This window comes from Ailuropoda melanoleuca, chromosome 3 (assembly GCF_002007445.2).
Source record: "Ailuropoda melanoleuca isolate Jingjing chromosome 3, ASM200744v2, whole genome shotgun sequence".
Lineage (NCBI taxonomy): Eukaryota > Metazoa > Chordata > Mammalia > Carnivora > Ursidae > Ailuropoda > Ailuropoda melanoleuca.
The window spans coordinates 50,473,516-50,491,318 of record NC_048220.1 but is presented as its reverse complement, the minus strand read 5'-3'; the positions used below and the strand labels follow the sequence as shown (position 1 = coordinate 50,491,318).

The following is a 17,803-nucleotide window of genomic DNA, read 5'->3' as shown; positions in this document are numbered from 1 at the left end:
GATACATGTAACATACAGAGTATGTGTTAATTGACTTATCAGTAAGGCTTCCAGTCAGCAGTAGGCTGTTAGTAGTTAAGTTTTTGGGGAGTCAAAAGTTATACGTGGATTTTCAGCTGCTCAGGGTTACCGCCCTGAGTTAGTTAGTGCCCCTAACTCCCAAGTTGTTCAAGGGTCAACTGTATAAGTTTTTAGGTAAAGGGAGAGAATCGGCATCTTTTTTTGCAATGAATATGTACATGACAAATAAATAATAGAAGAACTTTAAACTTTGTGAATACTACTAGTTCCATAAATTTACCATTTTTAACAATATAAGATGCTGGAATTTACCTCTTCTCTAGTAGAAGAAATGTTTGTGTGGGAAAAAAAATCAATTTGTGGATAATTTCCTTCATATAATTACTATACTTTTGTCGGGAACCTGAAGCATGTACAATAGCAAACAGCCATAAATCTTCAGACTCCGTATTGAAAATTAGAACTAGATAGTGCTTTCACTTTTCATTTTTGCTTTCTTCTTTGAACTACTAGTGCTTATGAAGTAATGTCTCTTTTGATTTTGTAATCACTACTAGCAGTTATTATGAAAAGACACTGATTTCAAGGCATTAAAAATTAATTATGGTCATAGTAGCTTGTTGGTGAGACTACCAGTTAGACTCTTACAAGTAACTTATTTATATATTTCAGCTTTATTGAGTAAAATTGACAATTAAAAGTGATACATATTTAAGGTGTACAACTTGATAATTTGATATATGTATACATTGTGAAATATTCACCAAAATCAAGCTAATTAAAAGATATTGCTGCACAGTTACCATTTTCTTTTTTTTTTTTTTTGTAGTGGTAACACGGAATATATACTTTATTAGGAAATTTCAAGTGTACAGTATTGTTAACTGTAGCCATTCTATAAGCCCATTTAAGCCATAGAAATATCCTAGCTGAATATCGGCAGTTAAGATCTAAGCAATGAGAATTACCTATTCTAAGCTTAAAGTAGTTGATAGTGTTGGAGACTATTGCAGAAAGTTACTGAAATTTCTCCAGTTTAGTCATAAATAATTCAGATTATTTGGTTCAACTAAAAAAGATCTTGTTTTATTGACCAATTCATCAAATGATACGATTGGTAAAAGTCCATTTGTGAGATGTTTGTTACCTGAAATTTTATATCTTCCTTGAACTGCATTATTAGAATTATGTGAACTACATGAATAATCTGACTGAGAACAATAGGTTTTTTTTTAATTTGAAGCACAAAAAGAGTAGAGTATTGACTGATACCTATGAACTATTTCTAAAATTAATAGAGAGTGGGTTGCCCCACTGTGATGTCCACAACTTATATACTGTCTTAAAATGTGTTAAAGAAGCTAACACAGCTAATTGGAGGATCAGAACACAAATCAGGGTTCTTAAAAAGACAAATCACCATAGCTGTATGGTAGAAGAGGCATATTTAGTTGCTGTAAGTTACTTCTCCTGTTTAACCTTAAGCATATGGGATATTTAAAAAAATACATTTACGGCAAAAAGATTGCTGACTTAGCCATTTCTAAGACAGATGATTCCTTTTAGTCCTAATCCATGGTCCTTAAAAAATCTGGAAAACTGATTTCTTTTTTTGCCATCATGGTGTAGATAAAAATGAGACTACTCACTAGAGAAAAAGGGATAGATGGCTGTTCAGTTACTGAAGTTGTAATGAGTATTTGCGTCATATACTATATATAGTCATCACATGCTCTTTCAGTTTTAAAATGTAATAGTTGATGAGTTTTAAAGTTGTGCGGGTCTATAGACAGCAATGCATATTCTAATATATACTTCATAAAATGGTAATAGCACTTGTATTAGATGATACTGTTGACAAAGAAAATACATAGCTCTTCTCATTATCACATGTATACATTGTGATGTGTAATAGCAGCTGGGAAGCATTTAATATTATGAAATTGATACATTTCTTTAATATACTCTTGACGTAGGGAAAACCAACCATTTTTAGCATGTTAATTCATGCTCTTTAAACATAAACACATTTATGGCCTTTTAATGTGAAAAATTGTTGGGTTTCTTTTCTTATGACTGCAGGAAGCATATGTGCCTCATTTCTTACCCAAAGCTACCAACTGCCAGTTCTTGATACAATGTTTGTAAGGAAGAAATACCGAGGCAAAGATTTTGGGCTTCATATGCTAGAGGACTTTGTTGACTCCTTTACAGAAGATGCTCTTGGCTTGCGGTATCCACTCTCTTCTCTCATGTATACAGGTAAATTAAGTTAAAAAATGTTAAACTTGTCTCAGTCTCACTTCTGAGTTGTTTCTGCAGGGTATGGTAAATGTGCATATATCATTATTAACTAAATTTGGATTCTTTGGGTCCCTAAGGGCTTCATTTTGCAAATGTGTCCTTGTCTTATGTATATGGCTTTTTGGAGTTGTGGTGACTTTTTAAAAAAGTTGATATATAATTCATATATGATAAAATTCACCCTCTTAAAAGTGTACAATTCAGTGGTTTTTTTTGCATTCATAGCTGTGCAACCATAACCAGTATCTAATTCCAGAACGTGCTTATTACCCCAAAAGAAACCCTGCACCAGCTAGTACTCACTCTTCATTCCCCCACTCCTTCATCCCCTATTCTGTTTTCTTCTCTATGGATTTACCTGTTCTTGACATTTCATATAAATGTAATCATGTGGTATGATTATATTATAAGCCCTTTTTGTCTAGCTGCTTTTATTTTGCATAAATTTTGTTAAAGTTCATCTATGTTGTAGCATGAATCAGTGCTTCATTCCTTTTTATGGATGAATAATATTCTGTTTTATGGATATGGTACATTTTGTTTATCCATCATCAGTTGATGGACTTTTGGGTTGTTTCCACTTTTTAGCTGTTATGAATAATGCTGCTGTGAATATTTGTATAGTTTTTGTGTGGACCTATCTCTGCACTTAGGTGTGGATGGAATTGCTGGGTCATATGGTGACTCTATATTTAACATTATGAGAAATGCCAAACTGTTTTCCAAAGCAGCTATACCATTTTACATTCCCATAAATAGTGTATGAGAGTTAGAATTTCTACATATCCTCAACAACACTTGTTACTATCTTTTTGATTACAGCCATTCTCATGGGTATAAAGCGGCATCTTATAGTTTTGATGTTCATTTGATGTTGAGCATCTTTGCATATGCTAATTGGCTATTTCTGTATCTTCTTTGGGGAAATGTATATTTAAATCCTTTGGCCATTTCTTTAGGTTCTCTATGGTAGCTTTTAAAATTAAAAAGAGAAAAGTAATTTCAGATGTATAAAAACATGTAAAGAATAAGACGACAAATACTCATGAACCATCCAACATGCACCATCCATGAGAAATGGATCACTGCCAGTACAGTTGTACACCTACCCAATTAGCTCACTCCCTTCCCTGAAATAAGCACTACCTTAATTTGGCATTTATTTTCCCCATGTATTTCTTAGACTTTTTCTTTTTGAGAGGTGGAGAGACGGAGAGAGAGACAGAAAGTGTTCGTGAATGCACATGCATGAGGGGCAGGGGTGGGGCCGAGGGAGAGGAAGAGAGAGAACCTTAAGCAGACTCCTTGCCCAGCCCAGAGCCTCATGCGGGGCTCGATCTCACAACCCTGAGATCATGACCAGAGCCAAAATCAAGAGTTGGGCACTTAACTGACTGAGCCACCCAGGTGTCCCTCTTAGACTTATAAAGGAGCCTGCTTCTCCCTCTTCTTCTGCAACCCCTCCCTGCTTGTGTGTTCTCTCTCAAATATATAAGAAAAATCTTAAAAAGAACTTTATATAAATGACATATACTGTGAATTCTCCTACAGTTTGTTTTGTATATTTATATTTATGAGATTCATTCCTGTGGATTCACATAGCTCTGTTTATTCATTTTCAGTGCTGTTTAGTATTCCATTGTATGAGTATACCATGTGATACTTAAAAACTGTTGGTGAATTTTATGTGCATTTATAAATGTAAATCCGAAACTACTGCTTTTCTCTTAATGAAGTAAGATTTAATCCTGGAAGGTAATTTACTTGAAAACACCATTAAAATGTAATTTACCATTGATTTTAATCTAACTGGAGATGTTTATTTCCACTAAAAATATATTTTTGTTCTAAGTTTGCTCCCCCTTTTTAATATCAGAAATCCAGAAACAAGAACCAAGTATTGTGTGCCCATCTTGAATCATAGTTTCTGTGTAGACCCATACATGAGAATAGAATGAACCCTGTATACAGCTGGATAATCTGAAAATGGCTTTATCCTTAAAATCTAATTACAGCTTTACTGAATTTGGGAAGGAATGTAAACACACCCACTGTAGGCAGAATCTCTTATTACTTATTCTTTTTTGGGGTGCCTGGGTGGCTCAGTCAGTTGGGCAGCTGCCTTTGGCTCAGCTCTTGATCTCAGCATTCTGGACTCAAGCCCGTGTCAGGCTCCCTGCTCAGTGGGGAGTCTGCTTCCCCCCCTGCCCCTTCCCCCTGCTTGTGTACTCTCTCTCTCCAATAAATAAATACAATCTTTTTAAAAAATACTCTTTTCTGGGGCTCCTGGGTAGCTCAGTCGTTAAGCCTCTGCCTTGGGCTCAGGGCGTGATCCCGGTGTTCTGGGATCGATCCCTGCATTGGGCTTCTTCACTGGGAGTCTGCTTCTTCCTCTCCCACTCCCCCTGCTTGTGTTCCCTCTCTCGCTGTCTCTCTCTCTGTCAAATAAATAAAATCTTTAAAAAAAATATTCTTTTCTAATTCTAATGATAAATTGAATACCAAAAGAATTACAGGTGTATGTCTATTTTTGCATAGTCCAAGTGTGCTTTAATTCCTCTTATCCTTCAGTTTAGGCAGGAGATTGCCTGATAATATTTTATTGATCTCATTTGTATAATTTTATGAATAAGACTCTTTGAAGTGTGAAAATGAAGGAATATATTGAAAATAGAAAATTTTAGACTATTTGGCATCTCCATTTTCTGTTTCTTGCTCTTCCTATCTGTCTTGTACAATGCTTATTATATTTGAAGAACTTGGATTTCCATTTGATTTTCTCTTACAACTCAATTAGTAGTTCCTTGAGGCTGCTAGATGTCCAATATTCTTTGATGGTCTTGAGTTGTTTCCATGAATATTTTTAATGATTTAGAAAAGACCATAGTGTTATATATTGTGAGCTTTAAAAAGATAATTTATTCATTCCACAAATAGGTGACGAGTGCCAAGTATGGATGGGCTTGATCTCAGGCAGGAGTAGATGATTAACTATGAGAAGTTAATTTATACAGTACTATCGTGTACCGATACCTAAAGACATGGAATGAATAAGGTCTCATGAATCTTACCTGTTGGGAATTTATCCTGGTGTACTATTTGAGGTACAGGTCCAACTTTATTTTACCTGACAGGTATATGGTTGCTCTAGTATTATTTGTTGAATAATTTCTCTTCACTGATTTGCATTTATATCTATATCAGGTCAGCAAACAGTGGTCCACTGACCTTCTAATTCTTTTTGTAAATAAAATTCTATTGGAACACAGCTGTATTCATTAATTTATATATTGTCTATGGCTTCTTTTGCACTAAAATGTTACAGCTGGTTATGACAGTGCCCATATGGCCTGTAAGCCTAAAATACTTACTGTCTGCCCCTTTAAGAAAAAGTTTCCTAACTCTTAATCTAGATCATACATTAAATTTGTATATGTATATGTTTGAGTATATTTCTTTTTTTTTTTTTTAAGATTTTATTTATTTATTTTACAGAGATAGAGACAGCCAGCGAGAGAGGGAACACAAGCAGGGGGAGTGGGAGAGGAAGAAGCAGGCTCATAGCAGAGGAGCCTGATGTGGGGCTCGATCCCACAACGCCGGGATCACGCCCTGAGCCGAAGGCAGACGCTCAACCGCTGTACCACCCAGGCGCCCCTCTTTTTTTTTTTTTTAAGATTTTATTCATTTGAAGTGGGGGAGAGAGAGTGAGCACGCAAGCTCAGGAGCAATGGGGGGGGTGTGGGGAAGGGAGAGGGAGAAGCTGACTCCCTATTGAGCATGGAGCCTGATGCAGGGCTTATCCCAGGACCTGATCCTGACCTGAGCCAAAGGCAGACGCTTAACTGACTGAGCCATCCCAGTGTCCCAATTTTTAAAGATTTTATTTTTAAGTAATCTCCACACCCAATGTGGGGCTCAAACACACAACCCCAGGATCATCAAGAGTTGCATGCTCTACTGACTAAGCCAGCCAGGTGCCCCTAGTTTGCTTAAATTTGGGGGGGGCTATACTATATATAACATAGTATTTATTATTTGAACTATTTGTAGTTGTGCAGTCAGTGGTATTAGTCACATTCACTCTCTGTCTTTGTGAATTTGCCTGTTCTAGATACCTCATAGAAGTGGAATCATACAATATTTGTTCTATGTGTGTCTTATTTCACGTAGCATAGTATTTAAGGACCATCCATGTTGTAGCATATATCAAATCAAAATTTCTTTCCTGGGGTCCCTGGGTGGCTCAGTTAAGTGGCTGACTNCTTTTTTTTTTTTTTTTTTTGAAGATTTATCTATTTGAGAGAGAGTGTGTGCATGCATAGAGAGTAGGGAGGAGCAAAGGGAGAGGGAGAGAGAAACTCATGCAGATTCTGCACTGAGCATGGAGCCCTATGCGGGGCTTGATGTCACATGACCTGAGCTGGAGCCGAGAGTCTGACATTCAACTGACTGAGCCACCCAGCCACCCCACAGCTGACTCTTGATTTTGGCTCCCGTCATAATCTCGGGGTCATGGGATCAAGCCCTATGTCTGGATCTTTGCTCAGTGGGGGGATCTCCTTGAGAATTCTCTCTCTCTCCCTCTGCCCTTCCCCCTGCTTGTGCACGCTGTCTCTCTCTCTCAAATCTTTAAAAAAATTCCATTCCTTTTTGTGGCTGAGTATATTTTTATTGTGTGTACATGTCACGTTTTATTCATTCATCCATTCGTCTTCTGGATGGACAGTTGGGTTCTTTCTACCTTTTGGCTATTGTGAACAATGCTGCCATGGACATTGGTATACAGATAACTGTTCGAGTCCCTGCTTTCTGTTCTTTCGGATATATAGCTGTGAGTGGAATTGTGGAGTTATATGGTAGTTCTATGTTAAACTTTTTGAGGAATTGGCAAACTATTCCACAGGGGCTGCATCATTTTGTTTAATGTGTTTTTAAACTTTTTATGTGATACCATTTGTACATATACTAACTTGTTTTTTTACTGATCTTTTTAATAGATTTATCATTGTTAATATATAGCTGTAATTTGTTGTAGCTTCTCTGTGGTGTTTTATTGTATACATTTTATAATTTATTCATGTATCCCTTAATGATGGGCTCTTAGGTTGAACTCCCCATGCCTGTTTAAAAACAGCCCTGTGATGAATATTACAGAAGTCTTCTTGTGCATATGTGTAAGTCATTAGGGTATATACCCAGTAGCAGAATTGGAGCATACAATATGTCTTTTCAACTTTACTAACTATTGAAAAATTATTCTCGCACCAGGAGAATGTAGTTTCCATTTTCCTTATTCTTTGGATGCTTGGGTTATCTGATAGGTGTGAAAATGGTATCTAGTTGTTTCATCTTGCTTTTCCCTGGCAGCTAGTGAGGTTTGCCATCTTTACCTTTGTTAAGTGACCTTTCAGTTTTCATGATGTGTAAATTTCCTTTTCATAGCATCTGCCAGTTTCTTTTGGGGATCATTTTGTCTAATTCAATTTTAGAATTTTTAATATGCTGAGAATACTAATCCTTTGTTCTGTTTTGAGAATCTCCTAATCTGTGTCTTTATGGTATCTTTTTTTATCTTTTTTTTTTAAGATTTTATTTATTTATTCGACAGAGATAGAGACAGCCAGCGAGAGAGGGAACACAAGCAGGGGGAGTGGGAGAGGAAGAAGCAGGCTCATAGCGGAGGAGCCTGATGTGGGGCTCGATCCCATAACGCCGGGATCACGCCCTGAGCCGAAGGCAGACGCCTAACCACTGTGCCACCCAGGCGCCCCCATTTTATTCTAATTTTATTCCCCTTGGTAATATTTAGTAATCTTCTCCTTAAAGGTGAAGCACATCTTCTAATAGGATTTTTATTGTTTGTGTTAAAATTTCATTAGCGAGACTGATGTGTAATTGAGTTGCATTAGTGTTACGTATGCTAGCACCGTTAAGTGAGTTGGGCAGCTTACTTTCTGTCTTCTTTCTGTTTTCCAAAACAGTTTATATTTGGGATTTCTAGAAAATTCTAAATGTATTTTTCAGCTTGCAAGCAGTACTTTGAAAAGTATCCAGGAGACCATGAACTCCTGTGGGAAGTTGAAGGTGTTGGACACTGGTACCAACGAATACCGGTCACCAGAGCATTACAGAGAGAAACATTTAAAATTACAGGTAAGAATTACAGGTTTCAGGTTGGAACACACGTCAGGCTTAAAGAGCAGAGCCTTTTAATGTTTGTGTCTCTTAGTCCAGAGTTATGGTATATTGTAGTGTGACCCCTCTAGTAACAGACCCTCTTTCTAAAGTTGAATTTTTGTTATGTATTAACATTTGATTCACTAATAATAAGTGGACCTAGAATTATAATAGCCCAGCAGAATCTAACATTCTAGGAGTCGGTGGGTAAAAAGGAAACACAATTACTGAATCAGCATAGAATAGGCATCACAGAATTAAAGAGTAGTCCCTGGTCTCATGCATCTTTCCTCAAAGTCACTAAATACAGATTAACACTTTTATAATTGCAAGGTTTCATTATAAGATATTGGTGAAGGAGATATTCCGCACCTAGATTTTCAGCACCCTTCTGTTCAGGATGCTATTCAGGGCTTTTATGAGAATCAGTACAAATCATGTTACAGTTAAAACCAAATACTGATTGGGTTACAATTTTTAAAATTCTTCTATACACAGCAGTTTCTCAAAATGAAGCTAAAAGACCTATGTCTGGAGAATATGGTCTTGCATCTGTTCCAGAATATGAAGCGGAAACTGAAGACAATCAGTCTAGTGAGATGCAGCTAACTGTAGGTACACTGTATGTTTATTGTAGGAAATAATGATTTTTCTGTTCTTTAAACTAGATTCAGCTAATATTTAATTTTGTAAATGTTAAAGTTTATTCATCAAGTTATGTAATTTAAAAATTTTTTACTGTATTAGTTTTCTTGGTATCTCCTGTTAATGGCTTACTAAGGACTTAATTTTCTTTGAAAAATAATTTGGAATCACACAAAATAACATAGAAGAAAATAAAAATCTATAATCCCATTACCCCATATATAGCAACTGTTAACATTTTTGTATTTAATATATATTATAAAACATGTATACGCATACATATTTGTTTTCTGTTATGCTGCTTCTGTTTTTTTCCTCCCTTAATATAATATTGTAAGCATTTTCCGTGGCATTATTGTTTTAAAACATAATTGTTAAAAAGCAGCATACTATTAATTATATGTAAATACCATTGTTTATTTCTTTAACATATTATACTTAAGTTTTTTGCTAAGTGGCCCAGCAGTGAACACATTTATACACGCATCTTTTTGCCTATGTAATTCTTTCTTTGCACTGGTAAAATTTTAGAAGTGAAATTAGAAATAGGTCAAAGGTTATGAAGTTGTTGTGGAAAGTTTGAGTCTATATATGCTAGGTCTGTAGAATGTAATGCACTTCGAAAGTACTAGGTAAATCTTTCAGGGACAAGTGCTTTGGGGAATTATTTCTGCCTCTTTTTCCTGCCTTAATTAGCGTGAGCGTTGACTGAACTTTTTGGAAACGTTTTTAAGGATGATGTAAATCATGTAATTATCTGTAGGGAGGTAGATTTTTTGTTTTTATAAGCCTGGTTTGATTATATTGTGGTCCAAATTCCTCAGCTATAATTAAATTTATTTAGTATTGGTCATACATCATAAAATCAGGGAATGTAGAAAAAATCTTTTCCCAAAATGTGATGAGAGCAATGATTTTCCTTAATAATAAGCCAAATAATTTTAAATGGGTTGTGTAAATGAGAATAAACCGTGTCATAAGGTTGGCAGCATAAATTCAATTTTCTTTCATTTTAGAAATTCATTTTCTTCAAATTACTTTAAGATTTTAATTAGTTCAAGGAAAGTATTTCTCACATTAAACTATCTTATTTCTCTTTTTATTGTTAACCACATGGGAAATGGTCTTGTTTATTTTAATTAACTGTTTTTAGCTTTAGTGAGGTATAATTGACAACAATTGTACCTATTTAAGGTGTACAACTTGAGGTTTTGAGATAAATTGTGAAACAATCACTATATGATTTATTCTAGGTGGTGATGGTATTTCTACTTGCTTTTTCCTATTTGGCAATTTAAACATTACATGTACTTCTCTTACACTCTTTGTACCTTTTTTTATTGAGTCTTATTTGTGTGTTAACCTTGTCTAGTTCAACTACAGGCTTCTTGAAGACAGGATTTTTGTCTTATCTGTCACAGTTCATCCTTGTTTGTGTCCTGTCAATAGACCTTCTTAAAGTCTCTGTGCCTACTGTGTTGTAGGGTTTCCTTAAGTGTATGATGAATAGTAGTTTATATAATAAAGTAGATACTGTGGCAAGCACTGGAGGTACAAAGAAATGGTTCTTACAAGCATGGGATAAGTAGGTGGTCCGTTATCGGAAACAGATAAATAAACTACAGGATTATAATTTCCTTAGTAGAGCATATAGCAAGTGATTGAAGGTACATAACAGAGTATGAGTAACTCTACCCAAGGAGTGGAATAGGTGAAGTAGCAACAAAGGTTAGGGTTTTGTGACAAAGGTTAGGGTTTCCCAAAGGCTAGCGTGTTAAAAAAACAAAAACAAAAACACAACCAAACAGGTGTGAAAGAAAATGGCATGTTTGGTATGTAAGAGGTATTTGGTTTTGAAGAGGTTGAGAGTTTATATTCTAGGCAGTGAAAAACCATGAAGGTTTTGTTTTTGTTTTTTAAAGCAAAAGAGCACAGTTTGTGATTTGGAAGCATCTTTGTCATCAGGTTGGAGGGGATTACAGAGCATGTGATTAGAGCAAGGGATACCAGGGATGAGGCTCTTGGAATAATTCACATTAAAGATGATAAAGGCCTAAACTAATGCATCGGTAGTACAAAGGAGGGGGCAGTTTTGAGAGATTCTTCAGAGTCTCAGAATTGACAGGCTTTGCAGTTCACTGAATGAAGGTTAAGAAGAAATCATTACTGACTCACAGGTTTTTGGCCAGAATGGCTGACTGAACTGTTATTGCCATTAACCAAGACAGAGAATAATATTGGGAAAAGATAAGAGTTCAATTTGGAACAGGTTGGTTGTGAAATTGGGATGGAGCTCCCATATTTCCTTTGAAAAAGAACTTTGGAAATCAGGAGATTAAATTGTATATCTGGATTCATCAGCAAACAGATGTTGAAGTAAAGGTAGTACATAAAATTACACAGGAAGAGCATGTGGACAGAGAAGAGGAGATAGCTGAGGACAGGACATGAGGAAACTCCAGTGAGTCACACTGTAACATCTTAGATGGCTCAGTAAGGCTCAGGGCTCAGTCGTTACCTCAGGATAACCCGAGGCTGTAACATCACCTTTTATCAGTAAATTTCCTTGAATGGTGAATAGTGAATACAAAAAGTACTATTTGAAAAGTGTTTCACAAGATTTTCTTTGACACCGACTAAAGTAAATTCATAGGGAGAAAAAAAATGATCTAAAACTCTTGGTTTTAATCTGTATTTCTATTTTAGATTGACTCTCTAAAAGATGCCTTTGCAAGTACGTCCGAAGGTAAGAAATTCAGCTAATCCACCAGTATTTGAGATGCTTAGAATTTAGGGGCGGGAGATGTCTGTTAGAGTAAGTGAAGACTTATCCCACTCTAAGATCTGGAGCTGAGTTATAATGCCACCACTACCACTGGTCTTGCTGTGTGAACAAAGTAAGCTCTCATATACCTCTTTTCCTCATTTCTTTACCTGTTAAATAGGGAGAGTGGTGTCTGCCTTGTTTATGTCCCAAGATTATTGGGAGAGAATATAAGTAAAAATGCAAAAATACACTGCAGAACTCAGGGCAGTATGGAAATGTGAGGAATGAATAATGTGAGACTGACATCTTTTTTTGGCCTGATATAAGTGAGAGAAAGAAATACGTAATTGTGGGAGTATATGTAAGCTAGCATAGTTCTTACATTTCTGTGTATTTTAACAGATAATCCTTTTAAGACATACTGAATTAATTGTAGTACTGCTGTTTTTTCTCAGGTCATGATAAAACACCAGTTTCCACTCGTACTCGAAGTAGTCATCTGAAGCGGCCAAAGATTGGGAAGCGGTTTCAGGATTCTGAATTTAGTAGTTCTCAAGGAGAAGATGAAAAGATGCCCCAGACTTCACCTACAGCTTCAATAAACAAGTAAAGTGTTGGTTATTTTTCTCTCATCATTTTGTTCTTCTTATTTTCATATATTTTTAAAAGATTTTATTTAATAGAGAGCCTAAGCGGATGGGGGGCAGAGGCAGAGGGAGAAGCAGACTCCCCACTGAGCGCAGAGCTGGATGCAGGGCTCAATCCTAGGACCCTGGGATCATGACCTGAGTGGAAGGCAAATGCTTAACCAACTGAGCCACGCACGTGCCCCTTCTTATTTTCATATTATTAGTATTTAGTATTTAAGGTGGAAGTTATTATTATATTGTTTGTGTAGCAAATAACCTTGGTGTATGAGTTAGTATTTAAATTCTTCTACAGGATTACTGATTGTACTCACTTTGATGTATTACAGGGAGAAGTTGCCAAGTAAGAAAGTAAAATAAATCCACAATTTAATCTCTCATGTTTGAAAATTCAAGAGAATATTCTAGTGATTATATTATCCCAACTTTGATAGTAGCTCTAGTTTTTAGTAAATGCTGAGATTTAGTCAATTTTTTAAAAACCCTAAGTTTATTTTATAACAGATTCATTTTACTGGGTTGTTGGATATAACACAAATTAGCGATAACTGTAAGTGGTTCAGTCACCTCCTCTAGGAACTTAATAGCCAGTTGAATCAACAGAACACTTGGGTCAAAACTTTATCCTCTATCTTCCTTGTAACCTTAAAGAAAGCAAGATTTCAAATTTTATAGTAAAACTAGGCTTTTTTGTCCTAATAGTCCTACCCATTGTTCCTGAGTTAACCATTCATAGGTTTGCCATTTTATCTGTGAAATTATTTTATTCAAGTAGAAAATTCTGTACCTATGCTCATTTTATTATGTAAATAATTTTGAATTTGGATAATTATTTATGTAAATGTTTTATTTTAGTGAAAAATTCGTGTTAAAGGCAACTATTAACTAAATATTTAAATCTAGTAATTTGTGAAAAGATAAGAGGTTAAATAATTATAGTTTTCTTCCTATGTAACATTTTGATGTAATATCCTTTTCATAAGGGAATATAACTGTATTTTATATTGAACATCCCAGAGTGGTGGAATTGTGTTTGTTTTTCATAAATAGAACAGTAACAGTTAAGACTAAATGCTTGAATGTTTACTTAGTAGCTATTATGAAGAACAGATGTCATCTTTTCCCTTGAAGAATTGACTGCCTGATGGTTTCTAATTCACTAGCTATACCTGTGACACAGGTTAAGCTCCCTGCAGGTGGATTGTGATGGTACAATAGTAGAAGTACGAAACAGTGTAGATGCAGAGGAGAGATTTGATTGAATCTAATTGACGGGATAGAGAGATTTGGCATTTGGACCAGGGCTTGAAAGATAAGTTGAATCTCAACAAGCAGAGTTGAGAGAGAAGATGTTCTAGTCCAGGAGTCCACAAACTGTGGTCTGTCGATCAAATCTGACCCACTACCTATTGTAAATAAAACTTTATTGTAACACTTCCATATTCTTTAGCTTACATGTTTGTATGGTTGCTTTTGTATTACAGTGGCAAAGTTGAGTAGTTGTTCAGAGACCATATGGCCCATAAAACCTAAAGGAAAAGTTTGTTGACCCCTGATGTATACCAGGGTTGTCCAGAGAACTTATTGTGGTGATGAAAATGTGCTTTATCTGCCCTGCCCAAAATGGCAGCCCTACTTAGTATGCCCATTGAGTACTTCAGGTATGGCCAGTGTAGCTTAGGAACTGAATTTTTAATTTCATTTAATTTTAATTAATGTGAATTATGACATGCGTTGTGGCTACTGTGTTGCACCATGCAGGTACAGCGTGAGTAAAGGCAGAAAGCTCAGAGGAATATTAATAAGGATAACCGATGTGTAATGTGAATGTTAACCATCTAGTGGGAAATAAAAATATGAGAGTCTAGGTCCAGGCCAGCAGGCATTGTGGCAGCATGAGTGACTCATCGAAGTATTTGGCAATGTGATGAGCAAGAAGATCTCCTTTGCCTGGTGGATGAGGCCCAGCAGCATAACTCATGCAGGGGGAAGCAAGTAGCCATACTGTGGGCAGACCTATGAGGAGGTACTGTCCCCAAGGAATTGGGCCCTTAGTCTATTAGGCTTCATGAAGAACTAAATGTTGCCAACAACTGCATGAATGAGAGCTTGAGGTGGTCGGAGGGAGCACTGCCAATCAGACCTTGAGACGAGACTGGGTTGATTGCAACTCTATGAGACCTTGAGCCATAGGTACCCAGCTAACCCACACCTGGATTCTTAACCCACAGAAACAAGATAGTAAATGTTCTATGATTTCAGGTGTTAAAAACTATAGATTTAGCTATGGATATATATGATGGTCTGGTCATGTTAGGCTTTGTAAGGAGATACACTTTATTCTCTAAGCTGCAGAGAACCATCAGAATTTTCTGAGCTGGATTGTCACAGGTATAGATGGGTATATCATAAAAAGAGCTCTCATAGCTTTACTAAAGAATGTGTGTACTGCAAGTTCAGAGATGAGTTGGGACAAAGTTACGGTGGTCCAGAGAGAATTGGGGCCTGAAGGAGGGCCATGAAAATGGGAACAGAAAATTAGGGATGTCTGAAAGGCATTTTGGAGGTAGAACAAAACCATATCATTTATTGTCCAAACTGATATCTTTGAGAATGAAAGGGGCATTATTAGTGATTATGCCGATGCTGGGACAAAAGCTATGAAACTGGACTGTGTCAGGTAAATTGGGATGTGTGTTATTCTAATAGAATGAAAGCCAATGAGATACGGTTAGAGTAAAAGAAGAATCTAGCTTACATGATTGAGGAGATTGTGGTGTTACTACTCAAACTAGAGAACAAGGTAGGAAAGAGGACGAGTTTGTGAGAAGAGATGGGTTTTGGACCTGTAAGATTGGAAGTTGTTGACTAAACTACGCTTGGTTGATTCTCTAAAGTGGTACTTAATTAACAGACTCCTGAAATTTTATATTCATCCTTCATAAAACAAGTAAGAGTGGTTTTCTTTCCTAGATTGGAATCTACTGCACGCACATCAGAGAGCTCAGAAGAATTCCTGGAAGAAGAACCTGAACAAGGTGTGATTGAATTTGAGGACGAAAGTAGTGATAAGGATGCTCGGCCTGCACCAGAAACCCAACCACGCCTGGAAAAGCAAGATGGTGAAAAGGTATGAGACCCCACTTATTAAATAAAGTGAATGAAGGTAAACTAAATTTTAACTTTCGTAATCATGAATTGTTAGAAAAATCTGTTGATCTCTTATAGAGTCATAGTAGAATTGTGTTTAATGCTAAAAGCATATCTCTATACTAAGCAAGGTCAGGTACTGGAGTTGGGGAGAGGATAAAGTTAACAAGTATTGTTTCATGTTTCAAACTGAATTTTTAAAAGTTTGACTTACAGCAAAGGTAAAATTGAGGATGTTGAGGTAAAAAGATCCCTCTGTATATTTAAAATATAAATTAATGTGAAAGATTAAACATACTTAAGAAGTAACACAAATTATACGACTATAAGGTATACCTTGTAGAACCAGTTAGAATGCCATAAGGTCAATAAGGCCTCAGTTGCACCTGTATCTTGGTTAGAAGAATAAAATTCATCATCCAAAAAATATATATATATAATATATTATATATATAGTATATGCTGTGTGTAAAATGTAAAAATATATTTATTTTATATATATATATATAATAATACGTGCTGTATGTACTTCACGTAATGGGTTTCACTTGTCCAGCAATACACTGAGCACATAGTAGGTCACCAGTGACACTTGCATTCACTCCCAGTGGTTTTCCTCACCTAGATTGACTACTGTGTCTTCCCTTGGTATTCTCTAGGCACCTATAACAGTAGGCTTTATAACACCAGTGTATTTTGGTTTCTTGGTTTTCTTACCTGAAGTTTTCTTTGGTTTTATTTATTGATTATTGTGCTTCCTCCTTTTTTTCGTTTATTTGTAGACATTCTAGAAGACTTGGTTCTTGACTTTCTGCTCTTGCTTCATGTTCTATGAAAATGCATCCAATCTAATGGTTGAACTCTCATTTCTTTGGGGATGACCAATAACTCTAGACTTTGAATATTGATTGAGACTGTAATGCCACAATATTACTTGTTTTCTGAATATTCTATGTTGACAGATATCTTTTATTATCTTAAATTCAACATAATCTCTATTCTTTCTTATCACTTCTGAATTGAGCCTTTTTTCCTCTGTGGTTTTTTTTAAAAAATCTATCATTCTATTCCCAAACCTAAAACTTGAAGGGACAGGTTTTTCTCTTCTTTTTTCTCACTTTTAGTTAATTTCCAACATTCTGGGTTTTTTAAGCTTTTGCTGTGTTTTTCTCATTTTCTTCAACATTTTTTCATACCCTAGTTGATCCTTTTATGAGCTTTATTATAATTACTGTCTGTAAGCAGTCCATTTCTATAGACTGGCCAGGTAAGCTTTTCTAAGTCCCTGATTTCAGTATCACTGTGACTTTAGGGATCCTACATAATCCAGACAAACCTATTTCTGAGCCCTTGAGTGCATCGTTTTCTAATTTTTACAATGGTAATAAAACGCCCTCTGTTAGAATGTCACTAAGATTCATTAGAACTGTTAAACATTAAATAGAAGTATTTTATTTTATGTTGATAAACGTTGGCAGAAGAGTTTTAGAACTGGAAGATTTGTGTTATCACCTTGCTGATATTTCCATATTTAATGTGATATAAGGAGTAGGATTGTTAAAAAATTACTCAAAGTTGACTGGACAGTGAGCTGAGACTGAAGGCTTTCTTCTTCCAGCAAGAAGCTGTATCCAAACTCAGCTTCCCACAAGACTGGTAGTGCTTCCTCCCCCTGGCAGGGTAACCCATAACTTCCCACAAGCCCCAAAGATTCTAAGTGCTGATCAGCTGGTGTTCTGTAAAGAGCTGCCATAAAATCTAGAGTCTCTGGTGCCTTTTTACTGAAAAGGTTCCACTCCTGACGGCCCTATAAGGAAGAACAAGACAGGGACAGGGTGTCTTCACTGCATCTCAGACCTGTACTGCGTCTACAGAGTATCATGGTCTGTCTGCTGTCTCCATGAGAACAGAGGGAATTTGGGTTACTTGTGCACTCTTTTCTTTTACTGACTCTGCCTGAAGAGTTTCCTGTTTTTCTCAGTAAGACTCTTCCTTAACTCAGGTCCTGCAATGTGGTAGACTTTATCTTGAGTCCTCGTGCATGACAGGTGGAGACTGAGAATGGACCCACCTTGCATGACAAATAAGT

The 17,803-nt window shown here is 36.1% G+C and overlaps 1 protein-coding gene across 5 annotated transcripts in view; it reads left to right on the top strand.

The window, feature by feature from the left end:
* Window positions 1-17,803, top strand: part of FAM169A (family with sequence similarity 169 member A) — a 63,007-nt gene that overhangs the window by 39,404 nt on the left and 5,800 nt on the right. For all 5 annotated transcript variants that reach the window (XM_019797470.2, XM_002917209.4, XM_019797469.2 and 2 more), the window contains 6 exons: window positions 2,104-2,283; window positions 8,353-8,481; window positions 9,004-9,116; window positions 11,857-11,896; window positions 12,373-12,523; window positions 15,538-15,694. In XM_019797470.2, the coding sequence (XP_019653029.1) occupies window positions 2,104-2,283; window positions 8,353-8,481; window positions 9,004-9,116; window positions 11,857-11,896; window positions 12,373-12,523; window positions 15,538-15,694 (770 nt within the window). The remainder of the gene's footprint in view (window positions 1-2,103; window positions 2,284-8,352; window positions 8,482-9,003; window positions 9,117-11,856; window positions 11,897-12,372; window positions 12,524-15,537; window positions 15,695-17,803) is intronic.